The sequence below is a fragment of the Boleophthalmus pectinirostris genome, unplaced genomic scaffold (genome assembly GCF_026225935.1).
Source record: "Boleophthalmus pectinirostris isolate CB_2022bp ecotype Guang Dong unplaced genomic scaffold, ASM2622593v1 HiC_scaffold_19, whole genome shotgun sequence".
Taxonomy (NCBI): Eukaryota; Metazoa; Chordata; class Actinopteri; order Gobiiformes; family Gobiidae; genus Boleophthalmus; species Boleophthalmus pectinirostris.
The window spans coordinates 15325331-15353249 of record NW_026571140.1 but is presented as its reverse complement, the minus strand read 5'-3'; the positions used below and the strand labels follow the sequence as shown (position 1 = coordinate 15353249).

The 27919-nt window shown below is 40.8% G+C and overlaps 2 protein-coding genes across 4 annotated transcripts in view; one reads left to right on the top strand and one right to left on the bottom strand.

The window, feature by feature from the left end:
- The window catches only part of itfg1 (integrin alpha FG-GAP repeat containing 1), a 148647-nt gene extending 125006 nt beyond the window's left edge, over positions 1-23641 (bottom strand). The window contains exons 1-7 of the mRNA XM_020941358.2: positions 23426-23641; positions 23153-23237; positions 22863-22987; positions 22054-22111; positions 21839-21925; positions 21625-21719; positions 4784-4833 (exon numbers count right to left, since the gene is read on the bottom strand). Of these exons, the coding sequence (XP_020797017.2) occupies positions 4784-4833; positions 21625-21719; positions 21839-21925; positions 22054-22111; positions 22863-22987; positions 23153-23237; positions 23426-23603 (678 nt within the window). The 5' untranslated portion in view covers positions 23604-23641. The remainder of the gene's footprint in view (positions 1-4783; positions 4834-21624; positions 21720-21838; positions 21926-22053; positions 22112-22862; positions 22988-23152; positions 23238-23425) is intronic.
- A 485-nt stretch (positions 23642-24126) lies between these two features.
- Positions 24127-27919, top strand: part of phkb (phosphorylase kinase, beta) — a 152321-nt gene continuing 148528 nt past the window's right edge. For 2 of the 3 annotated variants that reach the window (XM_020941414.2, XM_055154295.1), the window contains exons 1-3: positions 24127-24214; positions 25221-25321; positions 25886-25972. In XM_020941414.2, coding sequence (XP_020797073.1) covers positions 25267-25321; positions 25886-25972 — 142 coding nt within the window. In that variant the 5' untranslated portion in view covers positions 24127-24214; positions 25221-25266. The remainder of the gene's footprint in view (positions 24215-25220; positions 25322-25885; positions 25973-27919) is intronic. The other variant, XM_020941413.2, reaches the window with a different exon arrangement.

Genomic DNA, 27919 nt, shown 5'->3' with positions numbered 1-27919 from the left:
AAAGGCCTAAATCATTGTTTTTGCTGCCTCCAGTGGCCTATGCATTTTCCAGTAGTTGATGACATCCAGTAGTTGATGACATCACCCCTCCTTGAACCGTCACCTTATCGTGGTGGAGGGGTTTGAGTGCCCGAATGATCCCGGGAGCTATGTTGTCGGGGGCTTCATGCCCCTGGTAGGGTCACCCAAGGCAAACAGGTCCGGGGGGACGGGTCAGACGAAGAACGGTTCAGAAGCCCCTTATGATGAGTGCAACACAGAGGCCAGTTACGTCGCCCGGATTGGCGTCACACCGGGGCCTCACCCTGGAGCCAGGCCTGGGGTGGGTGCTCAGCGTCAGCGAGCGCCTGGTGGCCGGGCCTTCCCCCACGGGGCCCGGCCGGGCTCAGCCCGAAGGAGCGACGTGGGGCCGTCCTCACGTGGGCCCACCACCCGCGGGAGGAGCCATATGGGGCCGGTGTAGAGAGATCTGGGCGGCAGTCGACGGCGGGGGCCTCGACGACCGGATCTCCGGACATGGAGACTAGCTCTGGGGACATGGAATGTCACCTCGCTGGGGGGGAAGGAGCCTGAGCTTGTGCGGGAGGTTGAGCGTTACCGACTAGATATAGTCGGCCTCACCTCCACGCACAGTTTGGGCTCTGGAACCCAACTCCTTGAGAGGGGCTGGACTCTCCATTTCTCTGGCGTTGGCCGCGGGGAGCGGCGGCGGGCTGGTGTGGGCCTGCTCATTGCCCCACAGCTCAGCCGCCGTGTGTTGGAGTTCACCCCGGTGAACGAGAGGGTCGCGTCCCTGCGCCTTCGGGTCGGGGACAGGTCTCTCACTGTGGTGTCGGCCTACGAGCCGAATAGCAGTGCTGAGTACCCGGCCTTCTTGGAGTCCTTGGGAGGGGTACTAGACAGTGCACCGACCGGGGACTCCGTTGTTCTCCTGGGGGACTTCAACGCCCACGTGGGCAACGACAGTGACTCTTGGAGAGGGATGATTGGGAGGAACGGCCTCCTCGATCTGAACCCGAGCGGTGTTTTGTTATTGGACTTCTGTGCTAGTCACGGTTTGTCCATAACAAACACCATGTTCGAGCACAAGGGTGTCCATAAGTGCACGTGGCACCAGGACACCCTAGGCCGGAGGTCGATGATCGACTTTGTAGTCGTGTCATCTGATCTCCGGCCGCGTGTCTTGGACACTCGGGTGAAGAGAGGGGCTGAGCTGTCAACTGATCACCACCTGGTTGTGAGTTGGGTTCGCTGGCGGAGGAGGAAGCCGGAAAGACCTGGCAGACCCAAGCGTGTAGTGAGGGTCTGTTGGGAACGTCTGGCGGAGCCCTCTGTCAGAGGGACTTTCAACTCGCACCTCCGGGAGGACTTCTCCCGGATTCCGGGGGAGGCTGGAGATATGGAGTCCGAGTGGGCTTCATTCTCGGCCTCTATTGTCAATGCGGCTGCTCAGAGCTGTGGGCATAAGGTCTGTGGTGCCTGTCGCGGCGGCAATCCCGTGGTGGACACCGGAAGTAAGGGATGCCGTCAAGCTGAAGAAGGAGTCCTATCGGGTCTTGCTGGCTCGGGGGACTCCTGAAGCAGCTGACGGGTACCGGCGGGCCAAGCGTGCTGCAGCCCGTGCGGTTGCGGAGGCAAAAAATCGGAGCTGGGAGGAGTTCGGGGAGGCCATGGAGAAGGACTATCGGACGGCCTCAAAGAGATTCTGGCAAACCGTCCGGTGCCTCAGGAGGGGGAAGAAGTTCTTCGCCAACACTGTTTACAGTGCGGGGGGAGAGCTGCTGACCTCGACTGGGGACGTTGTCCGGCGGTGGAAGGAATATTTTGAGGATCTCCTCAATCCCACCGTCACGTCTTCCGAGGAGGAGGCTGAGGCTGGGGACTCGGAGGCGGACTCATCCATCACCCTGGCTGAAGTCACTGAGGTGGTTGGAAAGCTCCTTGGTGGCAAGGCTCCGGGGTTGGGTGAGATCCGTCCTGAGTACCTTAAGTCTCTGGATGTTGTGGGGCTGTCTTGGCTGACACGCCTCTTCAACATCGCGTGGCGGTCGGGGACAGTACCTTTGGACTGGCAAACCGGGGTGGTGGTCCCTCTGTATAAGAAGGGGGACCGGAGGGTGTGTTCCAACTATAGGGGGATCACACTCCTCAGCCTTCCCGGTAAGGTCTATGCCAGGGTACTGGAGAGGAGAATCCGACCGATAGTCGAACCTCAGATCCAAGAAGAGCAGTGTGGTTTTCGTCCTGGCCGTGGAACACTGGACCAGCTCTACACTCTCCATAGGGTGCTCGAGGGTTCATGGGAGTTGCCCAACCAGTCCACATGTGCTTTGTGGACTTGGAGAAGGCATTCGACCGTGTCCCTCGTGGTGTCCTGTGGTGGGTGCTCTGGAGTATGGGGTTCGGGGCCCTTTGCTAAGGGCTGTCCGGTCCCTGTATGACCGGAGCAGGAGCTGTGTTCGCATTGCCGGCAGTAAGTCAGACCTGTTCCCGGTGCATGTTGGGCTGCCCTTTGTCACCGGTTCTGTTCATTGTATTTATGGACAGAATTTCTAGGCGCAGTCAGGGGCCGGAGGGGGTCCGGTTTGGGGACCACAGGATCTCATCTCTGCTGTTTGCGGATGATGTTGTCCTGTTGGCTTCATCGAACCAGGACCTGCAATGTGCACTGGGGCGGTTTGCAGCCGAGTGTGAAGCGGCTGGGATGAAGATCAGCTCTTCTAAGTCTGAGGCCATGGTTCTCGACCGGAAAAAGGTGGCTTGCCCTCTCCGGGTGGGTGGGGAGTCTTTGCCTCAAGTGGAGGAGTTCAAGTATCTCGGGGTCTTGTTCACGAGTGAGGGAAGGACGGAACGGGAGATTGACAGGCGGATCGGTGCAGCTTCGGCAGTGATGCGGTCGTTGTATCGGACCGTTGTGGTGAAGAGGGAGCTGAGCCGAAAGGCGAAGCTCTCGATTTACCGGTCAGTCTTCGTTCCTACTCTCACCTATGGTCATGAGCTCTGGGTAGTGACCGAAAGGACGAGATCGCGGATACAAGCGCTTGAAATGGGTTTCCTCCGTAGGGTGGCTGGGCGCTCCCTTAGAGATAGGGTGAGGAGCTCAGTCACACGGGAGGAGCTCGGAGTAGAGCCGCTGCTCCTCCACGTCGAGAGGAGCCAGTTGAGGTGGCTCGGGCATCTGTTCCGGATGTTCCGGATGCCTCCTGGGCGCCTCCCTCGGGAGGTGTTCTGGGCATGTCTCTCGGCTGGCCTGGGAACGCCTCGGGGTCCCCCCGGAGGAGCTGGAGGACGTGTCTGGGGTGAAGGAAGTCTGGGAGTCCCTGCTTAGGCTGCTGCCCCCGCGACCCGGCCCCGGATAAGCGGACGAAAATGGATGGATGGATGGATGATGACATCACAAAAGACTGGCTTGCAGGGGCAGAGTTTGAAATGTTGATACCGGTTAGACCAATCACAGTGTAGCTTATACCTCCAGACCCTGCCCCTTCTCCTCTCTCTCTCGCTTTTCTTTAGTCCACAGGCCATGCCCAAGTTAGCAGCTCTATTTGAAATGTGGTTGTGGGCGGAGTTTAGGCGCTCAGTCCCATTTTAAAGAGCTATAAAGAATAGCGAATGCCATACTGCTCGCAAATTGCCCTTAAATGAGATGTCACCGCAGCAGAGGATGAAGCCAAACACATCAATTAGCACTTTGTCAACAGAATTAAATGCATTTAAATAAACCTACTTTGAAAAATATGTTGCTATTTCTTTTTCAATCTGTTAGAAGATTCTAAGACTCCACTATCCTCTCCTGTTAAGCGGTGATACCTCCACCATCCATCTTGTACAGGGCAAAAGAGTTTATTTACAGAGTTTGCTCCTTCTTGGTCTCTGCTCTGCTCCTGCCTCTTGCATTCTGTCCCTAGAAGATCTTTAAGTACCCCCCCTGCCTCCTCCACCTTCTCCTCCTCTCTCATTCCCTTTCGGTGATAAGACAGACTAGTGTTCGGATTCAGCGTCGACCTGCAGAATTCCAAATAGTACCCTTGACAAAGAAACACAGAAGCCCTGGTCTGTGCTGTGTCTCCCTGCTTCCCAGAATATTAACTAGTCCTGCAGCAAAGACACCGGGGTGAGTGCCAAAGGTAGAGGCTCTATACATGGCTTGAGGATTTAGGTTTGTCTTGTATTATTTCACTGCAAACATTATACTGCACTGTGTTAAAGAGCCCATATTAAGCTATTTTCCGATCCATGTTACAATGTTGTTTCTTCGTCAAAAACATCCCTAGAGTTTTATTTGTTTCATTCACACAATTTTAACACAGAAACCTTGGATATTTAGGTTGAGTTCTTCTTTCAAATTGAAAACTGTTATACAGGAAGTGCTCCACTGTGTTTGCAAACTCGCTAGAATCATTTGGATAATTTTGGCCCTGGAATTGCCAATTTCTGCCGAACTGAAGATAAAAGGCAGAAAAATTAAACTGAAAGCTACCACTACTTGACATCACAATGTGGAACAGGGCATTTTGAGCTTTGGAGATGTAGACAGATTAATAATAACATTTGAAGTGGCAACAGCATTATAACATGGTTAAAACTTACAAGAATCATTTTTGTGTAATAAAGGACCTTTAATGATACTGTAATAGAGGTTATGTTGTTGTATGTTTCCTATGCCACATATGCCACAATATTTAGTGATATGACAGCAATTCTATACTTTTTAAATGCAGCTAAAACTCAGTGATTCACTATCACATATAAAGCCACATCTCCTTGTAGTTAGCGGATTTACCTTACTGATCCATGTCTCAAACTTTGGCCCTTGGGTCGTCAGGAACAAATCTATAAAAAGAGAAAGATGAAAAATTATTTGACAAGGCCAGATATTGACTTGGCTATGCTTTTCTAAACTTGATGGAAGATCGTGTCAAAAAGAAAACTCATAACTAGCAGTATCTTTGTTTGGAGCTTGTGGCATAATGTCTGCTTAAAATCATAAAGCTAGTCTTCAGAGGATTAGATGGTGGTGAGGGATGCAGTTCCAAAGAATAATATATAACGTTCCTCTGCTTTCCAGGTGTGAGTCCCTGGATGTGCCCATAACTGGCTCTACTGGAATATATTATACGCTATGCAGTTGATTTTCTTGCAAAGTCAGCAAGCTTAGACTTTATACTTTAGGCACCACTCTCCAACAATATTGTAGCCCTTTGGATAATGACAGAAACGAAGCCACTAAAGGTTCATCAGGCCATTTTAGAGAAAAATCCACCCACATTACCAAAAATACATCATGATATATTGTTACATCCCCTAATGGGCTCTGGGGGGCCTTCAATACATCATGCGTTAAAAATAAAAAGTAATACACAGTTTTTGGTAGTACATTCCAATTTTCAGATGTGGATTTAGTATTCTTGTGTTGAAGTATTCCAAATAGAGCTTGTGATGGAATTCCAATTACCATGGAAATACGCCATGTTTGAAGCAGCATTGCAAAATGCTCCCATAGATGCATTAGCCAAGACAATGTAACTAAGTTTAGAATTCAGCATCTTAAAATCTCCACTGTTGTAACGTTAAGCTTGAAAATCCTATGATGTGAGATGCACTCCATTTCACTCTACTTTTTGGAACAACCAACACTTAAAAAGTTAAGCACAGCACCAGAGAATAATGAGAGAGTTTAAAGTACAAGGATAAGTCCTCTCTGAAACTTTGTGTGTGCACTTGCATGAAGTAGCAGCACACTTCATAAATGCAAAGCAGATAATGAAAGTATGCATAGATTATGCATATGTGCGTACAGATGTAGGGGGTAATTTGAGCAGTGTGTGTGTGTATCCTAAGCCCGGTGGGTGGCGTGCTGATGATCTTTGTTAATCAGCCAATCAGGCCTCTCAAACAGGATCCAGTGTTGATTGGCGGATTAGCTGTGATGGCGGCGTGTTAGTGAGGGGCCTGTGAAGACGGAGAGCATCTTATCTTGTAAACACTTAGCAACTCGCTGTGGGAAACTTCCTCCTCTTGCTTTAAGTTCACTTTAAAGAGTTCACTCAGCTCAGCCACTACAAACCCTTCATACAATCCAACAGAATGCATCCCGGGGGAACAGTGTCTAGAGTCAAGAAGTGAATTAAACTCAGGTGCCCTTGGGCAGCACACTACACCTCCCTTTGATGTCTCTATGGGCACCTCATGGTCCACCAAGGGCAACCTGCCATCTGATCTGTCCTGAGAGCTGACATTTTTAGACACACGTGCCAGAGGTGTCAGAGTATATGCACATAAAGGGAAGCCAATTCTCAGAGGTCAACTAAGCAATCAGGCAATCTCAAAGTGATCTTCTGCAGCCCATTGTCCTTCTCTCTCCGGGTAGTGGATCTTCACTGCCCCAAAGAGCTGCAAGATAGCAATATAAAGCTAACTGCCACTGCTATCATTCACTTTAACACAGTTTTACTGTGCTATGGACCTTTATGGCCACCAAGGACTTTGTAAAGAACATGGTACAAAAAAAAGATATTTAAGACAAAAGCCACCTGCACAGATAGACACAAAATGAGGAATTTTATTGCACAGCACTATAAACGATCCTGTTGTTTAGCTGTGCCTGCAGTTAGCAGTACTAGATCTTCTATATAACCTTGAACACTCCATGGTGTGAGCTGCTGCAGGTGTCATTACTGGAGCAGTAATCCAGTTAAGCCTGTATGACTGATGTTGACCAACAGTTTTCCGTCACATAATCCCATCAAAACCAGTGGACAGGCTAGAAACCGAGGACTTTATAAGTCCACTCCCAGCGCTGCCTTACTTTGTCTTCAAATCTCAACCTACCACTGAATTGATACTGCTCCTACAAGCAAAGGCATTGACAGAAAAGGTATTAACTAATAGAGCTGTCACCCTCCAGCACTCAGGTAGATGCATATATAATAGAGGTGTACAAATGTGGTTGTGTGGGAAGGGGGTGGTTGCGTAACAGCACCAGGGATTCAGGACTCTAAGTGGTATGTCATGTAGTGGGGTAATTAAAGACATGCATGTGCTCAAAAGATAGGTGAAATGGGAGGAAGGAAAGCCGCCCTGATTTTCAAGGTGCACGCAAAACTAAATCTCTTCTAAAAATCAGGTCGCTAGAAATAGCTAATCCTCATTTATAAAAAGATGCAATAAGGCTGTTTCAAAATGCAAATCATTACATACAACATATTTTAAGGCTAAATATTTATTTGTGTACATTTTATTTGCAGCTGCTTTTTTGTAATACAATTTGAGCCATAGAGGGTTTCATATGTAACTGCTATGTCTAATTATTGCTTCTTCTTTTTTAATCAATATTGCTCATTTAGAAAAAGGTATACTAAGACTATCCAGCTTTAGGGTCACTGTGCCAGTGTCACAAAGTAGTTTTAATATCATCATATATGCCATATTTTCTGTAGCTATATATGATACTTCAAAATTTGTTGTGGTAAGTCTACCCACTTGTAAGTACCGCTTGCCAACTGAGATTGCCAATCATTATTTTAATATCTGCATACATGTCTTTGTCACCGAGTTGTGTGCTGTTCATCATCTTCAATCAGCCATCCCTTTCACGTCAACACAATAATTACAAGTGTGTTGGTAGCTAATAACATGCTGCTAATGGGCCCGACTAACACTACTCAAGTAGAGAAACCAACCGCACAACAAGGTAAACTGACAGCGACAACAGGCGGCGAGGAGCTGTGACTGGTGAAAGTGTGCATGTGCCAGAAAAAAAAAAACAACGCACGGATTTACCATTCTGCACACATCAAATACTGCGGATGAGGCTTTTGTCTTCTAAAAGGCGAGCGGAGAGAAGAATGAGAGAAGGATTTGATTCTGGAATGGATGGTTTTAGGGATGTAGACAATATAGACATTTTGATATTCAACCTGCTGTGAACGATATGAACTGATACCGATTAGAAGATGTTCAAATCTGTTACAAGGCCCACAAAATGTATGTTTAGTTAAATTTCAGAAAAATAACAACATGCATTTATCTGGGTCATAACATTTTTGTTTATGCCTTAATACACATCACACAGACAAATCTCATGCATAGAGGAGAAAAACTGGGAATGGCACATGAACACACTGAGACTGGGGAAGCTTAAACTAAATATTTTTGCCAAAAATTTTTGTTTGCATGTTTTCCCCTTGTTTGGGTGGGTTTCTTCCAGATTCTGATTTCAATGGGGTCAAATGCAGAAGACACATTTATCTCCAGGAACAGTAAGTAAGTAGTAAGTAAGTAGTAAGACTGAATGATTTGGGAAAACATATTGACTTGCAGGTTTTCTAACAAGCTAACAAGCACTGTGATCAGATTTGCAATTTACGTTTTCATAATAAGATTCTGATCAAGTTCCCATTTTAAAAACACATCCAAAGTTTTTTTTTGTCTAAAAACAAACTAACACAAGAATCCTATATGCAGACTGTAACTTAAATAATAATACTTAAAAAATTGCAGCCTTTGCAATTCATTAAGTTAATTCAAATTTCAATTTCAATTTGATTATGATTAAGCTTGCAGCCCTATAGTAGTCCAGTTATCTTGCAATCAAAATTTTACCATTTGAAACTTATAAACCCCGAAACTTTCCAATTAAACATGGGCTAACTTGAGTTAATGTTTTGAAAGAAAGGGTGAAAAAGTGCAGGGTGATGAGTGGTACTTGAGTTATTCATAGACTCTCCATCAGATTTGTTAAGGGGATTGGAGGCAATTTGAAGGGCCTCCACAGACAGCTGGACTCGACCAGCATTATGTCTCTCTATTCCATTATGTAGAGGCACAGTGTGGGGATAAAGAGCGGGCTTCCTATTAGCCTCTGTAAAAACAGATAGGGTGTTGCTCGCTGGGTGCTAAGCCTCGGGAGGGAGACAGGACTCTGACACTAAGGCAGCAGTGGTCCATAGAAGCTTTGTCTTTCAATCTCCTTTATCTAGTTTGCTACTTTTATGTGAAGTTATCTAAAAGGTCCTTTCAGACCACGGCATCAAGGTGTCCAGTGCAAAGTCTACGTGGACGTGTGTCTAGGGCATTCTGTGTTTTTTGCAACATGTCTTTAGGCATAATCAGGGCACGTCTTGAGCGTTCAAGCATCAATATTCTGGATAAACGTCCAGGGCATCAGCATCAGAAGTTAAAAATGAACTTGTGGTGTCAGATACGCCGCATCAACCAATCAGGGACGACTATCCAGTGACGTAGCAAGGTTAATATCCGGAAGATCGAGAAGAAAGAAAAAGACCCAGGAACCGAGGCGGGGAGCCACAAACATTAGCGGAGTATAGTAAAATTATATATACATACACAAGCCGCCAAGCTGATCACCTCTACCGATGGGTTTTATGTTATAAATACACAAAAGACACTCAACACTCAAGCTGGTCTGCCATCATTCCGGGAAAATAGCATTTGTTTCCAGGTCAACAGACGCCCTGGACGAGCGTCAAGTATCTTGTCTCTTGTCTAAACTCAAATGCAAAGGCATCCAACTGGAGGAGTCCAGTGTGTTTTTTGACACTCCGGTCTGAACGGACATATAATCTACAGTAGAGAATCAAGACCATAGACTGTATATGGCCATACTGTAGCTAAACCACTAGCCACCGTGTTCCAAATACTAAGTGAGCACGGGGGTGCTTCTGGCTCCATTGACTCTGGCTCCAATTGACTGTACATTGAAAAACTCTCTGTAATTGCTGCAGTGAGCCTTGTAATTTTGGTCTTAAAATGTTAATATGCTGTCCATGAATAAATTCCTGCTTCTAATATGGAACTCTACTTCAAATTCGCTCCAATAGCTGCTGGACTTGTTAGCTTTATTTGACTGGAGCCGAACACTACAGGTGAAATCACACTCCCTTAGTCCACTTCTTTATACAGTCAATGATCAAGACACGTTAGGGTTATAAAGGTACGGAATTAAATTCTTCTTCTTTGAGAAGTGTAGGTAGATTGCCATGTATTTTACCAAGCAAGATATTTCAATGACCAAATGTCTATATTAGTTTGCGTTCTTGTCATTTTGTGCTGTATATTTTTTACCTCAATACATAACCACATTAATAATTGGCAAATATCCTCAATTCCCACATGCCATAAAAAATTACCTTGAAGAAAACATACAATATAAAAAAGTTATTACATAAAATGTAATACAGATGAATACATAAAGGATTTGATATGATATGAAAATAATTTGGTCAATACATGGGAGTATAATTAATAAAATATGCTGACTAAAATTGAATTTTCCTGTGCTACTTTGTGGACTTTGAGGATGTATTTTATTTTGAACAACACCCATGAGCAAATACAATCTTAATTTTTTTCCCCGCACATTCAAACTGCCAGCTCAAATGCAATGCCTCATTATGCTATAGCTGTAACACAAGTTTTTTTTTTTTTTTTAAGATCCCTCTTTTTCTTTTATTCAAGACCATAATTAAAATAATATCGCTGAAAACCTAAAAGTGCCAAAAGAGTGAGGAAGAGAAAACGCTGGTGTGTAGAAACGGAGCTAATTACTCTGTTCACACCAGCCCACCGGTTCTCTGCGCTACACTACAGTCATGTGCACCCACCCACACACTCGCCTTTTCTGCTGTCCTTTGCCTGGAGCTTTGTGGAAACTGTTAGCCTTATCAATGTTCAGTAAAATGAGCAGTCATTTCATTGTGCCAACCTATGGTTCGCAAACACCCAATTAGCGGCTTATTAGCTGCAAGTTTGTGCTTTTACAAAGGCCAGCAGGAAAGGGTTTGGAGAGAGGCACAGTGGGGACTCTGCGGAAGTGTGATCAGCATCTCAGACACGTATGGATTTAGTATGCACAACCTTTCTTATCTGATTAAAAATACATCATACATGCTGCGCTGCGCGGTATAGTTGTAAAACAGCATTCATAATGGGGAGCAGCAACTCAATCATCACAGTTTCAAAGTATAAGGTAAAGATGATAAAAGGTATGCATATACAATTTTTATATTTACTTTTATTTCACTTTTATTTCGTTAAATACTGCATCAGTGCATCAGTTAGTAGTCTGAGAACCTTGATCTAACCCCCATTAGTTTCTAGGCAGCTAGAGGCTATGTGATCATAGAGCCATTCAGTGTTCAATAAAATGTACAGTGGTCTGGTCAGGTCAGGAGATAACAAGTATGTCATGTAACTCTCAATACTAGCAGAGGGCACTCAGCATCTCCACGACTCCACAACTTGTTTGACAAGTAGTGAAGAAGTGAATGACTCAGTTAAGTTCATGTTCAACTTTTTTCTTCATTGGCATACATGCAGGTTAGGGGAAAGAGGCATCATCACTGTTTCATCAGTGTGTGACAAATGAACAAATAAACGACTAAAGGAGCTATGAGATGCATAAACCCAATATGAATCGAAAACACTGTGGATAAGACACTAGGGTATTTGACATTAAATATTAGAAATAAGGTTAAGGTACACTTTCTTATCCCTGTAGGGAAATTTGTCCTCTGTATTTGACCCATTAATCAGGAGCAGTGGGTGCGCCATTGCCGCCTCTATCTCCAGATCTTGAACTAGGCTTTGTCAGGACTTCCTAAGCTGAATACCTACTGTGCATGTTTCAGGGTGATAGGGAAAACTGAAGGAAATTCACGCAGCCACAGGAGAATACAACATGCAAACTCCCTGCAACAAGGCCCAGAGTGGCCCGGGAGTCTCAAGCCTTCTTGCTGTGAGGCCTGAGTACTATCCACTCAGCCACCGTGAAATGGCTCTTTACTGGTAGCCTGTTTCTCCATTGCCATTATCTTCTAAAATCAACCACTGGCTCTTACATTATTATCTCTCCCTCTCACCTTCTAGTACGCGCACAAGTCTGTACAGCATAATAATTCAGAGCGGACAGGAGCTGACAGCCTGCACTGTGGACTCTGCATTACTGTCTTTGCTGCTGTGTATCTTTGCTTGTACGCTGTCACACACCATCAGTGGCATCTCATCGGAGCCACTGGGACGTGCGTGTAACAGTAAGACAGTACAAACCTGTGCTATGAAAAGTGCATGACTGAAAATCCTGGGCGGAGAAGTGGAGGAGGTAAAAAGTGCAGTGGTGATAAAGCAGAAGGAGAGAGGCACTAGGCAGAGACAGACAGGACGCTCCTCGCTGAGCCTCTAATGCCCTGCAGCAGGTTGTTTGTTAGCCTGTTACTCAGCAAACAAGCACAGACTTCTATCACTGCTGCTGTCAAAAGGACACACACCCACTGCACATGAGATCTTTGCCCTGTGAGCCCTTCAGGTTCCAGGACACAGAGCTAAGCTGAATCTATCATGTCTACTGATGTCACTGTTTTATTTTGGAAGGAGAGACACATCCATTTTGTGCGTGAAATTGAGTTGCAATAAGCCTGACAGTAATGCAGCAAAACGATGAGAGATGAGCGTAGACTGGGTGTCTTTGGAAATGTATTTCAGAGTTGAGTTTGCAGCTCTGATGTATCTTCCATGCCCTTAGTGTTAGTGTTCATCTGTTTTCATTGATCTGATTCCTGCCTCTTAGACTGAACGACCTTTAGCATGATGATTCAAATGTCACAGCACTCACCCATGAAAGTGATACTTAGGCACTCCAGACACTCATCTAGCGAGTACGGGACAGTGACAATCTTAAAAATATTTTCAAATCTTAAAAGTTGACTGTGTGCAAAAAAATTCCAAACCAACCAAATAAATAACATGTTCACATCACACACATATACCTTTTTTTAACATAAAATTCAAACTTGAGTGTTGTGTATAGTTAAATAAAGACTGACTGAATGATAAAATTTAAGATGGACAATATACTGGTAAAAATCCAGTCATGACTCCATCCCTATGACTATAAATCTGCTTATTTGGTACTTATTGTCATATCATGATTCAATGCTTCTTTGTTTAATGCAGCTCTGTGCTTAAACACTTTCCCCCCACACAGACTCCTCGTTGGTCAGTCTCTGTAATGCTCTGAGTGAGTGATAGGTGGGCTTAACCACTCAGAGTGTAGTGTCAACTGTCAGAAGCAGCAGATGTAGCTTTAGGTACCTAACTGCTAACTGCGTGAAGTGTGATAAAACCAAAATTGTGATCTCGCTTTCTTTTGGAATTTTATTTGGAGCGGTAACATCTGAAACCTTTTCCACATAGAACCACCCCTGGACAAATGAAGGATTACACAGGATTTTGGAATTTTGCCCACCCAAATGTAAAATAATTATAAAGGGTTAGAAAGAAATGTGACAGAGACAGTTTTCTAGTTCTCAAAAGGACAGCAAAGTCTAGGCAAAACTGCCTCACAAAATATTGCAATAAATAACAAAATATTCCTCCCAGCACAAAAACAATTTCATTTTAATTTCAATTTAAAATGTGTCACTTTCTTTAAAACTGAGGATGGTTCTTATCTGTTAAAATCTTGTACACAAAGGAATGCCATGTGGTATATGAACCACCTTTATAGCCATGTCTTTTAGAGAGATAGGTCTATAGCTGGTGCTTCTGGAAAAAAGTTATATTCCAAGGGGCATTCGAAAGGTGCAGCTCTAAGAACAACAGCTCCCCACCTTTAGCCTTTACCAGCAGTGCAAGAATAGCTCTGAGACCACTGGCCTGAAGGAAAAGCCTGTCATGAGACCAAGCTCTCATAAGACTCCTTTTAAAAAGTAACTATTCATACAATTTTCAACACTAAACTGCCAAGACAATCGAAAAAGTGAACACACAATCACTCACTACATTTACACAGAGAACTCAAGGAGTGCTAAATAACCAAATTCAAATAGTCTTTACCCCAAAACCTGTCAAGGCACTCTTGTCACAGTCTACTACCACATTACTCACAAGGTATTTGCTGTCCACAGCACAACCTAAGACTCGATTCGAGACACCGCAATCGTACTTTCTGTGTTTACAGGCATTCTGATACATCGGTTTAAACTGGCCAGGCACCCTGTTTTGCTGGCATCCATGTTAACATAGTGGCTTATTCCCAGATGATTGCTTGGTCCTTGTCGCGTGTAGAGATTTGGGGAAGAAACAGAACAGTGACATGTGGTACTAGCCAAACCTTCAGCAGCATGTTCACTGATATGTGGCACTCCTCCTCCGCCAGCATGAAACCGCTGGACTGTGAAACAAGCTTTCTGAAGTTGCCCAAAGCCCTCAGAGGGGATTTAGCAGGGTGTCAGGCAGAAAGAAAACTTGTAGGAACATAGGATTGTCCAGGTGCCTTGTCAGAATTGTCTTTTGGGGGAGAGACGGGGTCAGCAATACCATCACTTGTTAATGTAGTGAAATAACCCATTCTTTCTCCAGTGTTAAAATGTCTGACAGAGAGAAGAGGGGAAAGGAGAGCTTTTCTTGGAGGATGCTTTTCACTTCGTTCATGTTCCAGTGTTCACAGTTTTCTCCAGTGGCTGCAAAGTCGTCTCACACACAGAAGAAGAACTGTCTGTCAATGTCATGGCAACTGCATACTAACCATAACAAACTCTATGTATTCAAATGGAATGCATATAGCTGTATAGAAAGCAAAAAGAATTTGATGATGGCCTAATTTCAGGTGAAGGGCATGGGACTACATATATAGATCTATGGGAGATCCATTGTTTTTAAAAGAAATATCAAAACTTATCCACAAATGTTGTATCTTTTTGTTATCCTTATTAACTGTGGATTGGATTTGCCATATTAATCTTTTGTGTTAAAATTCTTCCATCTGATCACATGGCTTGTTGTTGAGTAGGGGTGTGCAAAAAATTTTAAAATCGATATATCGTATCATTTAATAAGATGATACAGTATTGTGGGCTGCTGTATTGATATTGCCAAGAGTATTTTTTGGTATAGTTTGCTAAATCATTTTGTGAAAGAGCTACAAATGTGTTGCTTGTTTGGAGAAAGAAAACTTAATGCAATATATTATCACTATTTTGACGAGTAAGATGTTTCATTTTAACTTTGCACAAATGTAGTGCTTTAATAAAGACTTTTAGTACCACAGCCATGATTTAGGCTTTGTCTTTTACTGAACCGAATCAAACCAATTTGAAATACATTGTGTCAAATCAAAAGTGCACTGTATCGTATCGTGGCCTATGTATCCAGGTATGTATTGTATTGGCAATTTACGTTGAGTAATGGCAGCATCTTCTGAAGTTGTTGCGAGAAAAAAATAAAATAAAAATCACTCATTCAAGACACTGAACTTTGTGCCAGTTTGTTTCATGTGGATAGGTCCAATAATTACATAGATATTAACCATAAACCAGGTCAACAAATCTGCAAATGTGACAATTAAACAGCAAATTCCACCATACTATTCTGGCCTGTCCCCCTGCTCAGACAATAGGGATACCAGAATGTTGTGATGTTGCATGTATGCAGCCTATTTTGAAGTAAAATACAATCTACACCTTGAAAATAGTGGACCGAATCATCAATGCATTTTTTTTTTTTTTTGCTATCAGACAAAATAATGCAGAAGCCAGTGAGCGAAGTGAAAAGCTTGTGCTGAATAAATCCGTCCCTAAGCCAATCTGCAGGCCTACTCCACACAGTGTGACATCCACCCGGCATCCATCAAACCGCCTCATTCACAAACATGGCAAAATACACCAGCCGCAGAATAAGGCCAGCTATTCTCGGAAGAAATAATCTCCTAAAACCATTACGGGTACAACGTAGGTGCTGTAGCGCAGGGCTGGATTAGGAATAGGACCAATGTGCATATTCTATGGCTCCGTATGGATGCTTTATGTTGTGCAGCAGCATGTGAGGAACAAGCACAAGAATGAGATTGAATGGGCCATATGCCGGTGGAGACGCCATCTCCTGCATGTTATTCTATTTCATGTCTCATCAATAATCGTCAATGGTTTTACATGATGGCGATGGACAATCAGACTTGTTGAGATACATTTTGTTTTAATCATGAGAATAGATTAAAGGTTTGATTACACAAAATAGATTCTTGTGACCTTTAAGCCATGTTATAATGTTGTTAGCTGAGCAAAAACATACCCGGAGTTGTGTTTTGTTTCATTCAAACATATTTGAGTAATCCTGCATTAATAGTCTGTCTACATCTCCAAAGCTCAAAATGCTCCCTTCTACCTCGTGAAGTCTTGAAGTGGTAGTTTTAAAGTTAACAGCTACCTTTTGCCTTTTGTTAAGTAGAGCGGCAATTCCAGGGCAGAAATCATCCAAATGATTCTAATGAAGATGAATAGAGTTTTAAAACACAGTGAAAGCACTTCCTGCATTACCACATGACATCAAAAGCCTAAATATGTGTGAATGAAACAAAAAACATTCTATTGTATGTTTTTTATGACAACAACATTATCAGATCATAAAATAGAGCAATATGAGCCCTTTAAAAAATCTAATCAACATAATATGAAATCATGAAATCATTTGGTTAAAACTACCCATGGAGGAAGGCTTCTACTACAAAAATGCCATGAAAATTTCAAATAATTAATGTTCTTAAAATGTCAAGAATAGAACATTTTTGTTAATATTACCAACATGAATAAAGACTTGCAGACCAGTTTTATCATACCTCCCATGTGTAAATGTGATCCCACTAGAATGGATTATTCTGGTTGGGCCATGTTGTTTGGTGGGAAATGTGCTCTCTTCCTCCCCTCGCCACATGATTAGACAGACAATCAAGGAGCCACTTCGATTCAGCGCTTGTTAATTGGATGCTGCACAGAGCATTACGATGCTCGTTGCCTAGCGATGGAATTTTGTGCCCGGATTACTGCATTTAAATGGTAAAAATGCATCTAAAATTACTTGGCAATTACGACCTTTCATCGCAGAACAACTTCGTAACAGGGCCATTACAGCTCTCCGTCTGCAGGTTCCTATCTAACCTTAATGTATAGCAGAAGGTGAATGTAACATTACTTCAACTGCATTCTCCTTTGTTCTCTATCATGTCCGTTTTACTATTTAAAAAGCCCATATTATGTCATATTATGCTGTTTCCTCATCAAAAACATGCCTGGAGCTGTGTTTTGTTTCATTCACACATGTTTAACACACAACCTGCATATTTAGACCGAGTTATTCCCTCAAACAGAAAACCCCCTCTTCTGCCCTGTGATGTAATACACTTCCTGTATTACCACATGGCCATGCACCTTCACTAGAATCATGTGGAATAAAATAATGTGAAATGTGGAGGAGAATAATTTCAGCCCTGAAATGTCAAATTTCTACTAAACAAAAGTACCACTTCATGACATCACAAGGTGTAACAGTGCATTTTGAGCTTTGGAGACAGATGAATGAAACCAAACAACTCCATGTATGTTTTTGACAGCATTAACAACATTATACCATGACTAAAAGATCACAAGAGTCAGTTTTGCAATAAAATTATGAGCAATACATATAATCAGGCCTGTCATAATAACACATTTTGAAGTACAATAGATTGATGTAGACTAACAAAAATATTAAAGCTCAAAACTAGACTAAATGTATAATATTGTTAAAAAATCATGAGCTCCAATAAATAAATACCAAAATGAAACTCCTTAGTTTGTATCTGTTATGAGTCAGTGCAGTTCATAATCCAACCTTTTACATCTTAAATCTTAGCATACAGACAAAAAATAACCACAAATGTCCAAGAAGTGCAAAGAAAATGTACATACGATAAATATTAATTTTCTATTAGCTTTCATATAATGAATGATGAAGTCGTTAAACATAATTTAAATGGGATAAACTGAATCCCATACTGTGGAACATTCAAACAGGTGGTGGGCCCTCTTCTAGAAAAGTTACACAGTGCCCCTTTAAATTATCAAGCCATTTCCTGTGTCCATGCGGCGCTGATGAATGCACATCTATGTGGACAAGTGTGGCACCTGCTCACATCAGACATATTTTATAAAAGATGAAAACATTCTGGCCGGACCACAAAAGCGTCCCTTCCAGCTAATTAGATGCCATTGAGCAGGGTAGCATGCAATCAGCCCTAAATACAATACCGTTGATAAGGTCCACAGTATTCTAGGTACTACTAATATCTTTTTGTGGTGCACTAGTTGGAATTATTTAGCTTCACAGCCAACTGTTTCTTGAAATTTGGTCAACAAAGATTAAAGGGCTATTTCTGGTCTATGTTATAATATTGTTTCCTCATCAAGACCATACTGTACCTGGAGTTATGTTTAATTGACACGTTTAACACACAAACCCTGCATATTTAGGCCAAGTTTTTTGTTCAAATAGAAAACACTTTGTCCCACCTTGATGTCATGCAGTAATCGAATAAATGCTCCACTGCATTTTAAAACTCCATACACCTTCACTAGAACCATTTGGATAATTTCAGCACTGGGAATCGCAATCTCTACTGAACAAAAGGTAAAAGGTAGATTTTAACCTGAAAACTACCACTACATGACATCACAAGGTGGAAGAGAGCATTTTGAGCTTTGGAGATGTAGACAGACCAATAAATCAGGATTACTCCTTCTCTACATGTGTGAATGAAACAAAACACAACTCCAAGTATGTTTTTGATGAGGTAACAACATTATAACATGGCTTAAAGCCCACAAGAATCAATTTTGTGTAATAAAGAACCTCTAACATTTGCAGACTATTACATTTAAGAAACAGAGAAAATGAAAAGCAAAATTATAAAAACCCTCAACAGATATGTAGTGTGTTTAAATACAGACCTTACACAGTGTGATGCTAACAGGGCACGAACAGCCAAGTGAATTTCTGCCAGGTTAGTTGGTATGGATGGAGGGTCAAATGAGTGGCCTAAATGAGGTCTTGACACTGGCCATGAAACAATCAGAGCCTTTTTCCGCCCACCTCCGTAGCCTTGCTGATGTAGAGAGGTCAGCCAATACACTCGTGTGGCACTGGTTACTGCTGACACTAGACTGGGATAGAAGCCATGACATAACCCTGAACCGGCACCCCACACATGGTCACAGCAGCAGAGCAGAGCACACTGGATTACATTAAAGGGAATACTACAATTTTCTGTTATGTGCATATGATTACTATGACATGATCTCATAAAATAGTATGGGGTGTTTTTCAGAAGTGTTACTCAGCACATTTTTATTTGTGCTATAAAAACGTTACAATTACAGACTCATTTTTGGATTGATACTTGAATAATAGTGACTTCCATACACTTCTAAATAAAAATCGCAATCTCTTTTGTAAGGTCTTACACTACTTGCCCAACAACACACCAACAAAATGTACCCGTTGCCCACCCTCTACTGAGCTACTGCCACCGGTATAAGTGGCAGTAGAAGTGAAGAACAGAAAAGGTCTTAATCCCTACTACTGTAAAGGTCTTAACCTCAACTACTGTGAGATATCTGAGAATGCATGAAGAATTAGAGCTATAAAAATTAAGTTTAAAGAGCAAAGGAGATTTATAGCAGAGAGTGTAAGCCAGTGTTCTCAAAAAATTCTCAAAGATGTAATACCAAAAAGCAAACAAACCATTCTGTATGCACAACAGCAACGCATAACTGCAGCTATTTCTTTTACTAATGTGTATAAGCCAAAATGCCTTAGTGAAAAAAAAAAACATTTTTGAATACAAATTCCAGATTTAAAAAGTGCAAATGCAAAAAAAGCAGTTCACATGATAGATACTAGATTATTATTTGGAGAAGAACAAATTTCGGATGTATATAATAACAGGTCCTTTGTGGATATTTTGGTTAAGTGCTAGATGTGTGCATAGTGAAAGCCTCAAACAGATTGTGTGCCTCTGAGCCTGGTTGATAAGCTTCATTGCATTGCCCCAGACGGTGCTGCTTAGGAGAGCAGGTGGTCGTAGCACAGAACAAGCCGAGCTGTACTTTCTAGACTTACAAACTGCCAGGCTCCTCCCCTCCCATACCCCTTTGTCTTTTATTTGTCCTCTTATCATGCTCTATCACACCCTTCGCCTTGACTCACAAATACTGTTCCACCTTCTGTCTCTCCCTTCGTTCCATGATCTGCCTGTCCAAAACCTGGTCTTTAGTGTAGCTATCACCTTTAGCAAAACAAACAAAGAAAAAGGAACTATCTGAGTATATGTGAGTTTGAGTAAATATGCAGGCCTGATATCACCTAGTAAGTTACAGCATAATAAAAGGAATCATAAGGAAAGACTTTAGTAATCCGTCTTTGTAAATCAGTGCTTCCCAACCTTGGGTACAGGGACAGTTTCAGATTTAAAAGATAGATGGAACTGAATCATTGTTCAACCTAAAATATTCTTAGTAATACATTTTACATTCGTACTAATGTTTCTGTATGATAACTGACATAACTTGACATAAAAAAAAACAAAAAAACAAAAACAAGACAATTGTAATAATTGGCAATATTAATTAATTACTAATTAATTAATCATTGCATTTATATGGCGCCTTTCAAGATACCCAAAGCGCTTTACAGTTCATTGTTCTTTCACTCCACATTTGGTGGTAGTAAGCTACTATTGTAGCCACAGCACACACATATCACTAAACAAATTTATAATTGCCAAAAGAAAAACACTAGTACACGATATAGGGGGTACACAAAAATGTGAAAAAAGTTGGGAACCACTGTTCCAGATATTAAAATCTGCCAAACTTAAGTCAAATGATTAAGATAAACTGAAAAGGAATATTGTGAGTTTACTTATATATAACAAAAAGCATTTAGTCTTGATAATGTACATTGTTTAGACACACAGTTCTAGAAGATTATGACAAACATTCATGCTAATAAAATAAAAAAATACAACAGATGAGAAATACGAATATAAAGCAGCTTTGGGTAAAAATATAACTGTGACAGCCCTGGGAGCGACACCACAAGTCACACAAAGATACCTGCTGTGAGCGCGACAAGGCTAAATCCTCTTTGATTACCTTAAACATGGAGATTAGTTTTTCGAGAGAAAACTCTCCCTTAAGTCTGAGTGACAGTGCACAGCTAGTGGGCAGGAGGACAGCGCTGAGAATTTCTCTATTCAATGGTGAAGAAAATTGATATTTTTTCTTTGTTGGTCAACTAGAAAATTGCATGTATTTGTTGGTTTTCTTTCAAAAACAAGACAAAGCGCCATTAAAGATGCTTCATGGAAGAATGTGATTATAAGACAATAATTTGATGTCAACATCAAGTATTTTTTTCGACTAAATAATGATCCAAAATCCAATGCTTGAGTGATTCAGTGTCATTATCATTAGCCAAATGTGCACCATGGTAGAGCATTATTATAATATTTTGCTTGTTAGCAACAAAAACAAAGAGCTCTAGTGGTTTTCAAAATGTAACAAAAATTGATCTTAACCATGGATTCATGCCGAAAAAAAAAATATATATATATTTAAAAAAACAACAACAACAAATTAAAAAAGTAATACTGTCTTAACCAGGTGAGGTTACCACCACCAACTTCCATGAGAGTGTTCAACAACAAAAGAAGAAAACACACTGTTGGCAGTGCTATTTGATCAACAAATACTTGATATGTAGCACAGCATTTACCTCTCTCTAAAGCCCACTTACCTGCAGTAAAATCTTTGTTGAGATCAATAAATGCATTAGAGTGAGGCTTGTGCAGACTAACAGAGGAACTCAATGCACTCTTCCATTCTGGGACCCTATAAAAAGGAATAGGACACAAATAAATAATTGTATCTAATTTAAATACACAAAGGAATAATGGGCAAAAATAGCCTGTGACATGTTTGAACCCCATGGGCGACAGGTAAAATATTACCTTTTGGTGAGATAACAGACTTCATACACAGGGGTGGAAGGGGTACTGGTAACTCCAAAAATGTCTGGAATCATGTCTCCATTGAAGCTGTAGAAAGAGAGAAACAGATTATTTAAAGTACCAAGACCAATGTGTATCTATACATTGTTTCATTGCCAAGCAAAACTACATTATATACAGGATACATATTTTAGGTTGATATGCTTGATACTCACTCCATAATGAGAGGCTGGTCAGTAAAAGTCTTGTTCAGTTGGAGTGAATCACCCAGATCTACAAAGATACAAAATAAAGCATTTTAACAAAAGTAAATTTCAAATTTCAAATGAAATAGAAGCAAACATATATCAATGATTCTGCATTTTTTCCAAAATACATTTAATCAGGTCTGGGGGAAAAGGGAGGAGTCAATTGACCCATTCTCTAGAGTCTAGATTCATTCTGATAATTTCAGCTTTCAAATAGCCTAGACTTGAACATAGACCAAGATATCAGTGCTGCAAGTTAAAAAAGGTACAAAAGGTAGGTCATCCACATAAAGTTTTTTGAAATCAAGATGTTTTGGCTGCCATATTGGAAACCATTAACAATCTGAAAGTACTGGTCTGTTATTGTAAGTACAGTGTATTTGGAATAGAACAAGATATTGTGCAACAAGATCCTGCACAATAACATTGTCACAAGATTGCACAGACATTTGAAAAATGGTCTGGAAAAATGGGTGGACAACTGATGAGTTACAGGTCTTAAAAAGCTTTAGTTCCCAAAAAAGACTGCTAGAATGAATGCCAGCAAAAATATGACATCAAGTAAATCTAAAATTGTAATATAGTATAGTAGCAGTAATGTGATTGTGCCCTATCTTGTGCCCTGTCTCATCCCACCCCTATACTACTATACTTAGCCACATCTCTAAAGCTTCAATCACACCACAACCAAGCCATATCTAAAACATATAAAATTATAATAGAGAATATAGAGCCTTCAAAACATGGTAACAGTGGAACAGTGAAAAAATACGTACCCAGTGTTGTGTTCTTCCCCCAGAAGATGAACACATTCGTCCTATCATTGCTCTCAGTAGTGAGGAGGACATCCATCTGAGAGTCGCCATCATAATCACCCGGAACCACACTGGTGATCACAGCACTGAAACAGAGTGGAAGCTTCATTTTAATATAGACTGAAAGATTTTAAGCAACATGTATATGACTTGTCCCACTTGTCATGCCTGCAGTGCCTGTATGCACCCACAGACAGTGTATATTCTACTCTACAGTCTATCTACGCCCCATATAACCATAGTGATTTTACCTTGAGAGGAGATCCTTAGTGATGCGAACTTTTGGTTTGAAGTAAGGTGTTTTAGGATCAGCCAGGAATATTACCACTTCCGCCTCTGGAAAAAAAAAAAAAAAAACATCAGCATAATATTTAAGCGATTACGTTAGTTAAGGTGCGACACTGAGCACGGAAAAGAAATCTTAACATACAATGAGGATAATGTGCATTAAACCCAGGTGTACACACAATTCAATACTATTTATAACCTAAAAATATCCTTATTGAACGCTTGTCAATACGTACTCTCTCTGATGATGAAGATATCTGTTTGTTTATCCGAGTTTAAATCTCCGAAAGCTGCCACTGTTCCGTGATTTTCAGTTCCAAAAAGGTCAGTCGTTACATCCTGTAGCGCGTACGAGCTACACAAACTCGAACAATAAAATAAAAACATCAAAATATTCACTTTTAACACCCACATCCTGGTGCTACTGCGGATTTTCACAACAGCACCAACTGCTATACGGCAGGATGGTTTACGGCATCTTAAATGTATAGTATTTCGCATAATATTGTTAAAATTCGAAATAATTAAGGGCTTTGAGATACATTATTTGTATTTAGATTTACATTAAGCACAAATTATTCCTATTTTTAGCTGCTAATTGTACTAGTAGAGTGAATTAGGGCTTCCTCGTTTACGTCAGTGTCGTACATGCTCACTGGTTGACAGGTGACCGCTTTCATACAGCTGAAGAGCGTAAGCTCTAACCAGCGGAAGTTTAAAACAAATCTCTTCACAGTAAACGACTCTGGTTTGGTGTCATTGTGTTCTTTTTATTACATTCCGTCCATTATCTTTTACACGTAATATAAAAATTATGATTATAAAAAGATTTAAACACAATCAGTGATAAAACAAAGTCTGCTATTAAAGACCGCTGCCTTAAAAATAGATGGGGACTTTATTTTGGTAGGTTACAGCAGAAGCCTTTGTAGATTGTCGTAAATTTAACCATTTGATAAACATGGCGAGCCTCGCAGATGTCGGATGGAAACTTATGGAATTTAAAGCCCGATCCAAAAGATCAGGTCTGCGTTATGCCTTTGCATGTCATTGCGCTGTGAGACCGTAATGATTTTTGTGTTGGTTGTGTAAAGACGCCTGTTCGCAAGTGTCTATTACTGTATGCGTGTGTTTCATCATCAGTTTGACCAGAGACATAACCGTGCATGAAAGGTCAGAGGTAACCAAATGTGCGCCACTTACAGGCTATTTAAAGAGCTTCTTTGGGTTTTTATCTCACACACTGCGATGCACTGGTTGCCATTGTCCATGTAAAGTGTGCTTCTGGGAGAGACAGGTGGACTGTCATGGCCTTAGAATGAATGGAGAATTTAGACTACAATAATAGTTTAATGCAGAGGTGTCCAAACTAATGCGGCCCTCAGACCTGCAGTTGGCCCAAATGATTATAAGCAGATTTTTTTGCTAGCAATTTAGGTGTTTCTACAACTATAACCTCAATAATATATTGTATTATTATACAGGCCTAAAATCTGTGTCCCAAGCCTTTTCAAAGGTACACTGGCTCTATAAAAATATGTAAAATCTTCCATCTGCGGTTTAGGCCAGCAGTCTTCAGCCCTCCACTATCAATATGTTTCCATATGTGGCCCTCGGTCAAAAAAGTTTGGACATCCATGGTTTAATGGGACCGATTTCTGAAGTTTACCATTGATGACAATGACAACATTACTTAAATTTATGTATTTACTTATTTGTTATTATTATTATTATTAGTATTATTACTACCATTTGTCCACCTGTAGTCCTCATAGTCCTCAAACTTACTGTAGACAGTCTGTTCTATTTGTAGTTAATGTCTAATTATTTTTCATTTTTCAATTTTCATCTATTAATGATCATACATCATGCACATTGTGTTAATTACGTAGGTGTAATGTTCATTACATTTATAATTCGCCTATAATTCCTCAGTGTTCCTCTTCTCTAAATATATTGTAATCTGTGTTGATTCATGCATGTATCCAATCAAAGTCTGTTCTACTAACGCCTTCCTCTGAATTGCTGTAGATTTGTGATTTTTCTTGGAGACGAATGTTAATTCACCTTTTTGAGCATGACTGAAACAATGGCCACAAATGCACGGGCCCTCCGCAAAATCCGGAGAATCGGTAAGTAGATTGTGCAAGAAAAAACACCCTTGAGGCTGCTTTTCTTTCCATTCGTTGAAGTAAAAGATGTCCAGTTTATTATTGTATATTATTTAGTTATCTGGATTGAATAGGTCTATTGTAATGCTGGTGATGGGTTTTTCCAAGTCTAACCACAATCAGAAACACAGTGGCAAAAACCTTTGAATGCTCTTGTTTAAGAAATGTAAAATATGTGTTAGCCTTAAAGAGAGGAGATGGATTAAGCTTTGTTCCCCACAACTTTCAAGATGATGGAAATTATGCTAATTTAAGTGACAATGTGAATTTTTCTGTACCTGTGGTTTTGACACGAGGTCGAAGCTATTAAAATGCAAATCTCCAGTGAAAAGTGTCTGGAAAAGCATCATCTGCTAAGAATGGGGTTTCCTGGAAATGGGAAAAATGTAGTGGTATTTAGCATCATTAGTTATTCATTTTTATCACCATTTTAATTAGGCAAATATTTCATATGATATGTGTGGTATGATATGGGATTATGCAAATGTTATCTGCTTTGAATAAAACTGAATTACGTTTTCTCAGGCTCCATTTATGAACCACTGAAGCTGTCCATTCTACAGCGTGATGATGAGCCCTTGTGGGAAAAGTTAGATCGCTATTACAATGCTGGTAAGTACTGTGGACTGTGGAAGTACAAGTACCTTTAAAAGTAGTGCTTTTAAAGTAGTGCTACAGCGATTAACATTTATTATTTACCCCTCATTCCACCACTTTCATACACTGTACATTGTTGCTTTTTGGCTGTTTTTAATCTATAAGTACTGGAATTAAAACGACACATTTTAACTTAAGAAGTGTACAAAGGTGGCGGGTCTAAACTGTAAGTGTAAAGCATGGAACTGCACTTGATTGCTTTACTCAAATAATTTTGTATTTATTTTTTTTCTTGATAATAGACAAAAAATGTATAAGTATACCTTTGTATAATTTCTTGTTTAGAATTACAAGGGAAATCCCTAGAAATAGACACGGAAATGTCCTTATATACTTAATTTAATTCTGGTGGTATTCTTGAATCCAAATCTTTTATTTGACACGACTTGGTGTGAAAGTTTGAGAGCCACTGCTGCAATATTGCAATTGAAGATATAAGTCTAACATCAGGCTTTTTTCCTATTCCTAACATTAATTGTATTTAAATGTGTTCCAGTATATGCATTGTATTGTGTTCTCTCAGAGGTTTGCCCAAATAAGGTGGCTACTGATAGCCCACACACCTCAGTGAAAAGTGAAAACACGTCTGAGTTATGGGGCGCTGATGTTGCCTGTGTAGCTGTCATCAAGCTGCATGGAAATTTATTAACAAAAGCCTATTTCCAGAGCTTTGCAAGCAACAGGTGCAGTGGTTGCTTGGAGCTGATTTGCCGCTATCGGGAAAGACAGCTTTGCCCTCACCATTTGCTCCATTAAAAGCTTTTAGATTTACCGCAAAACCTCCAGCAGATTACAATATGTCAAAAGCACAGCGGTGAAAGCTAGTCTTGTTTAATTGTTACATTGCATGCGCTTGTCCAATTCTCCCAGGGAACAAAGCCAGAATTATTATCACTAGCGTACAGACATGCCAGCCAGTATACCTGCTTTTTTTAGTGTCAGAGAGGAAAAACGATGGATTGGACTGAGGTGTGAATGACAATAACAAATCAAACCTGGTATGATTCTCGTCTTTCCAATTTCATTGTTGTTTACAGAGCTATATTTCCTTAGTCCTATAGGTTTTTGGTCTATTAATTGGTAAGTTGTCTACTGATTTTGTTTCTTAATCAATTAATTTAATAAGATGTTATGCACAACAGCACAAAGGAGCATAGAGTGAGTGAGCTGGAGTTTTGGAAGTAGCTGGATAGTTTAAAATTGAGGTATTTTGTGTGTATGGGGTATAGCTGCTAACACATAACATATATAGATCACTATTTTACCTTCTATATTAACAAAAAAAATATATATATTATAAGTTTGTTTTTATAAGTTCCACTTTCATTTTTGGCATTCTGACTCTCCCCTCCCTTTGTTTGCTGAGCACTATCACAATACGATTAATGTCCATCCCATTAATGAAACTATTGCACATTTCAGTTTGTCAAGTTGCTGTATACAGTTTTGTGTTTATGGAGATTTGTTGTATGGAGCATGGATGATGTAGGGTTGTGGGCTGAACATTGGACACCATCTTACAGCTAAACATAAGGAGGGGGTGCTAATAGAGCCTGCAGAGATTGCTAAAATACTCAAACATGCATGGATGACATCTAAAACCTCATATTTTTGATGAGGGAACAACATTATAGCATGGTAGAAAGCTCAAAATTGATTGTACATAAAACCCTTTTTTAATCTGCCTTAGATGCAGTTTTATAATACTTTTCTGTGTACATTGTTTGGATCTCACATAAATTAAACAATTTAAGAACTTTTGCCAATTCATCTGCCCCTTTTAGTTGATTAAATGTTGCACAGGGCATGTCTCTAGACCAGTCTCCACCAAGGCTTTATTTAATCAGCTACAGCTCTAGCTGTTTAGTTGTAAACCTACCAAAAGTTTTTCCCTTATAGTTA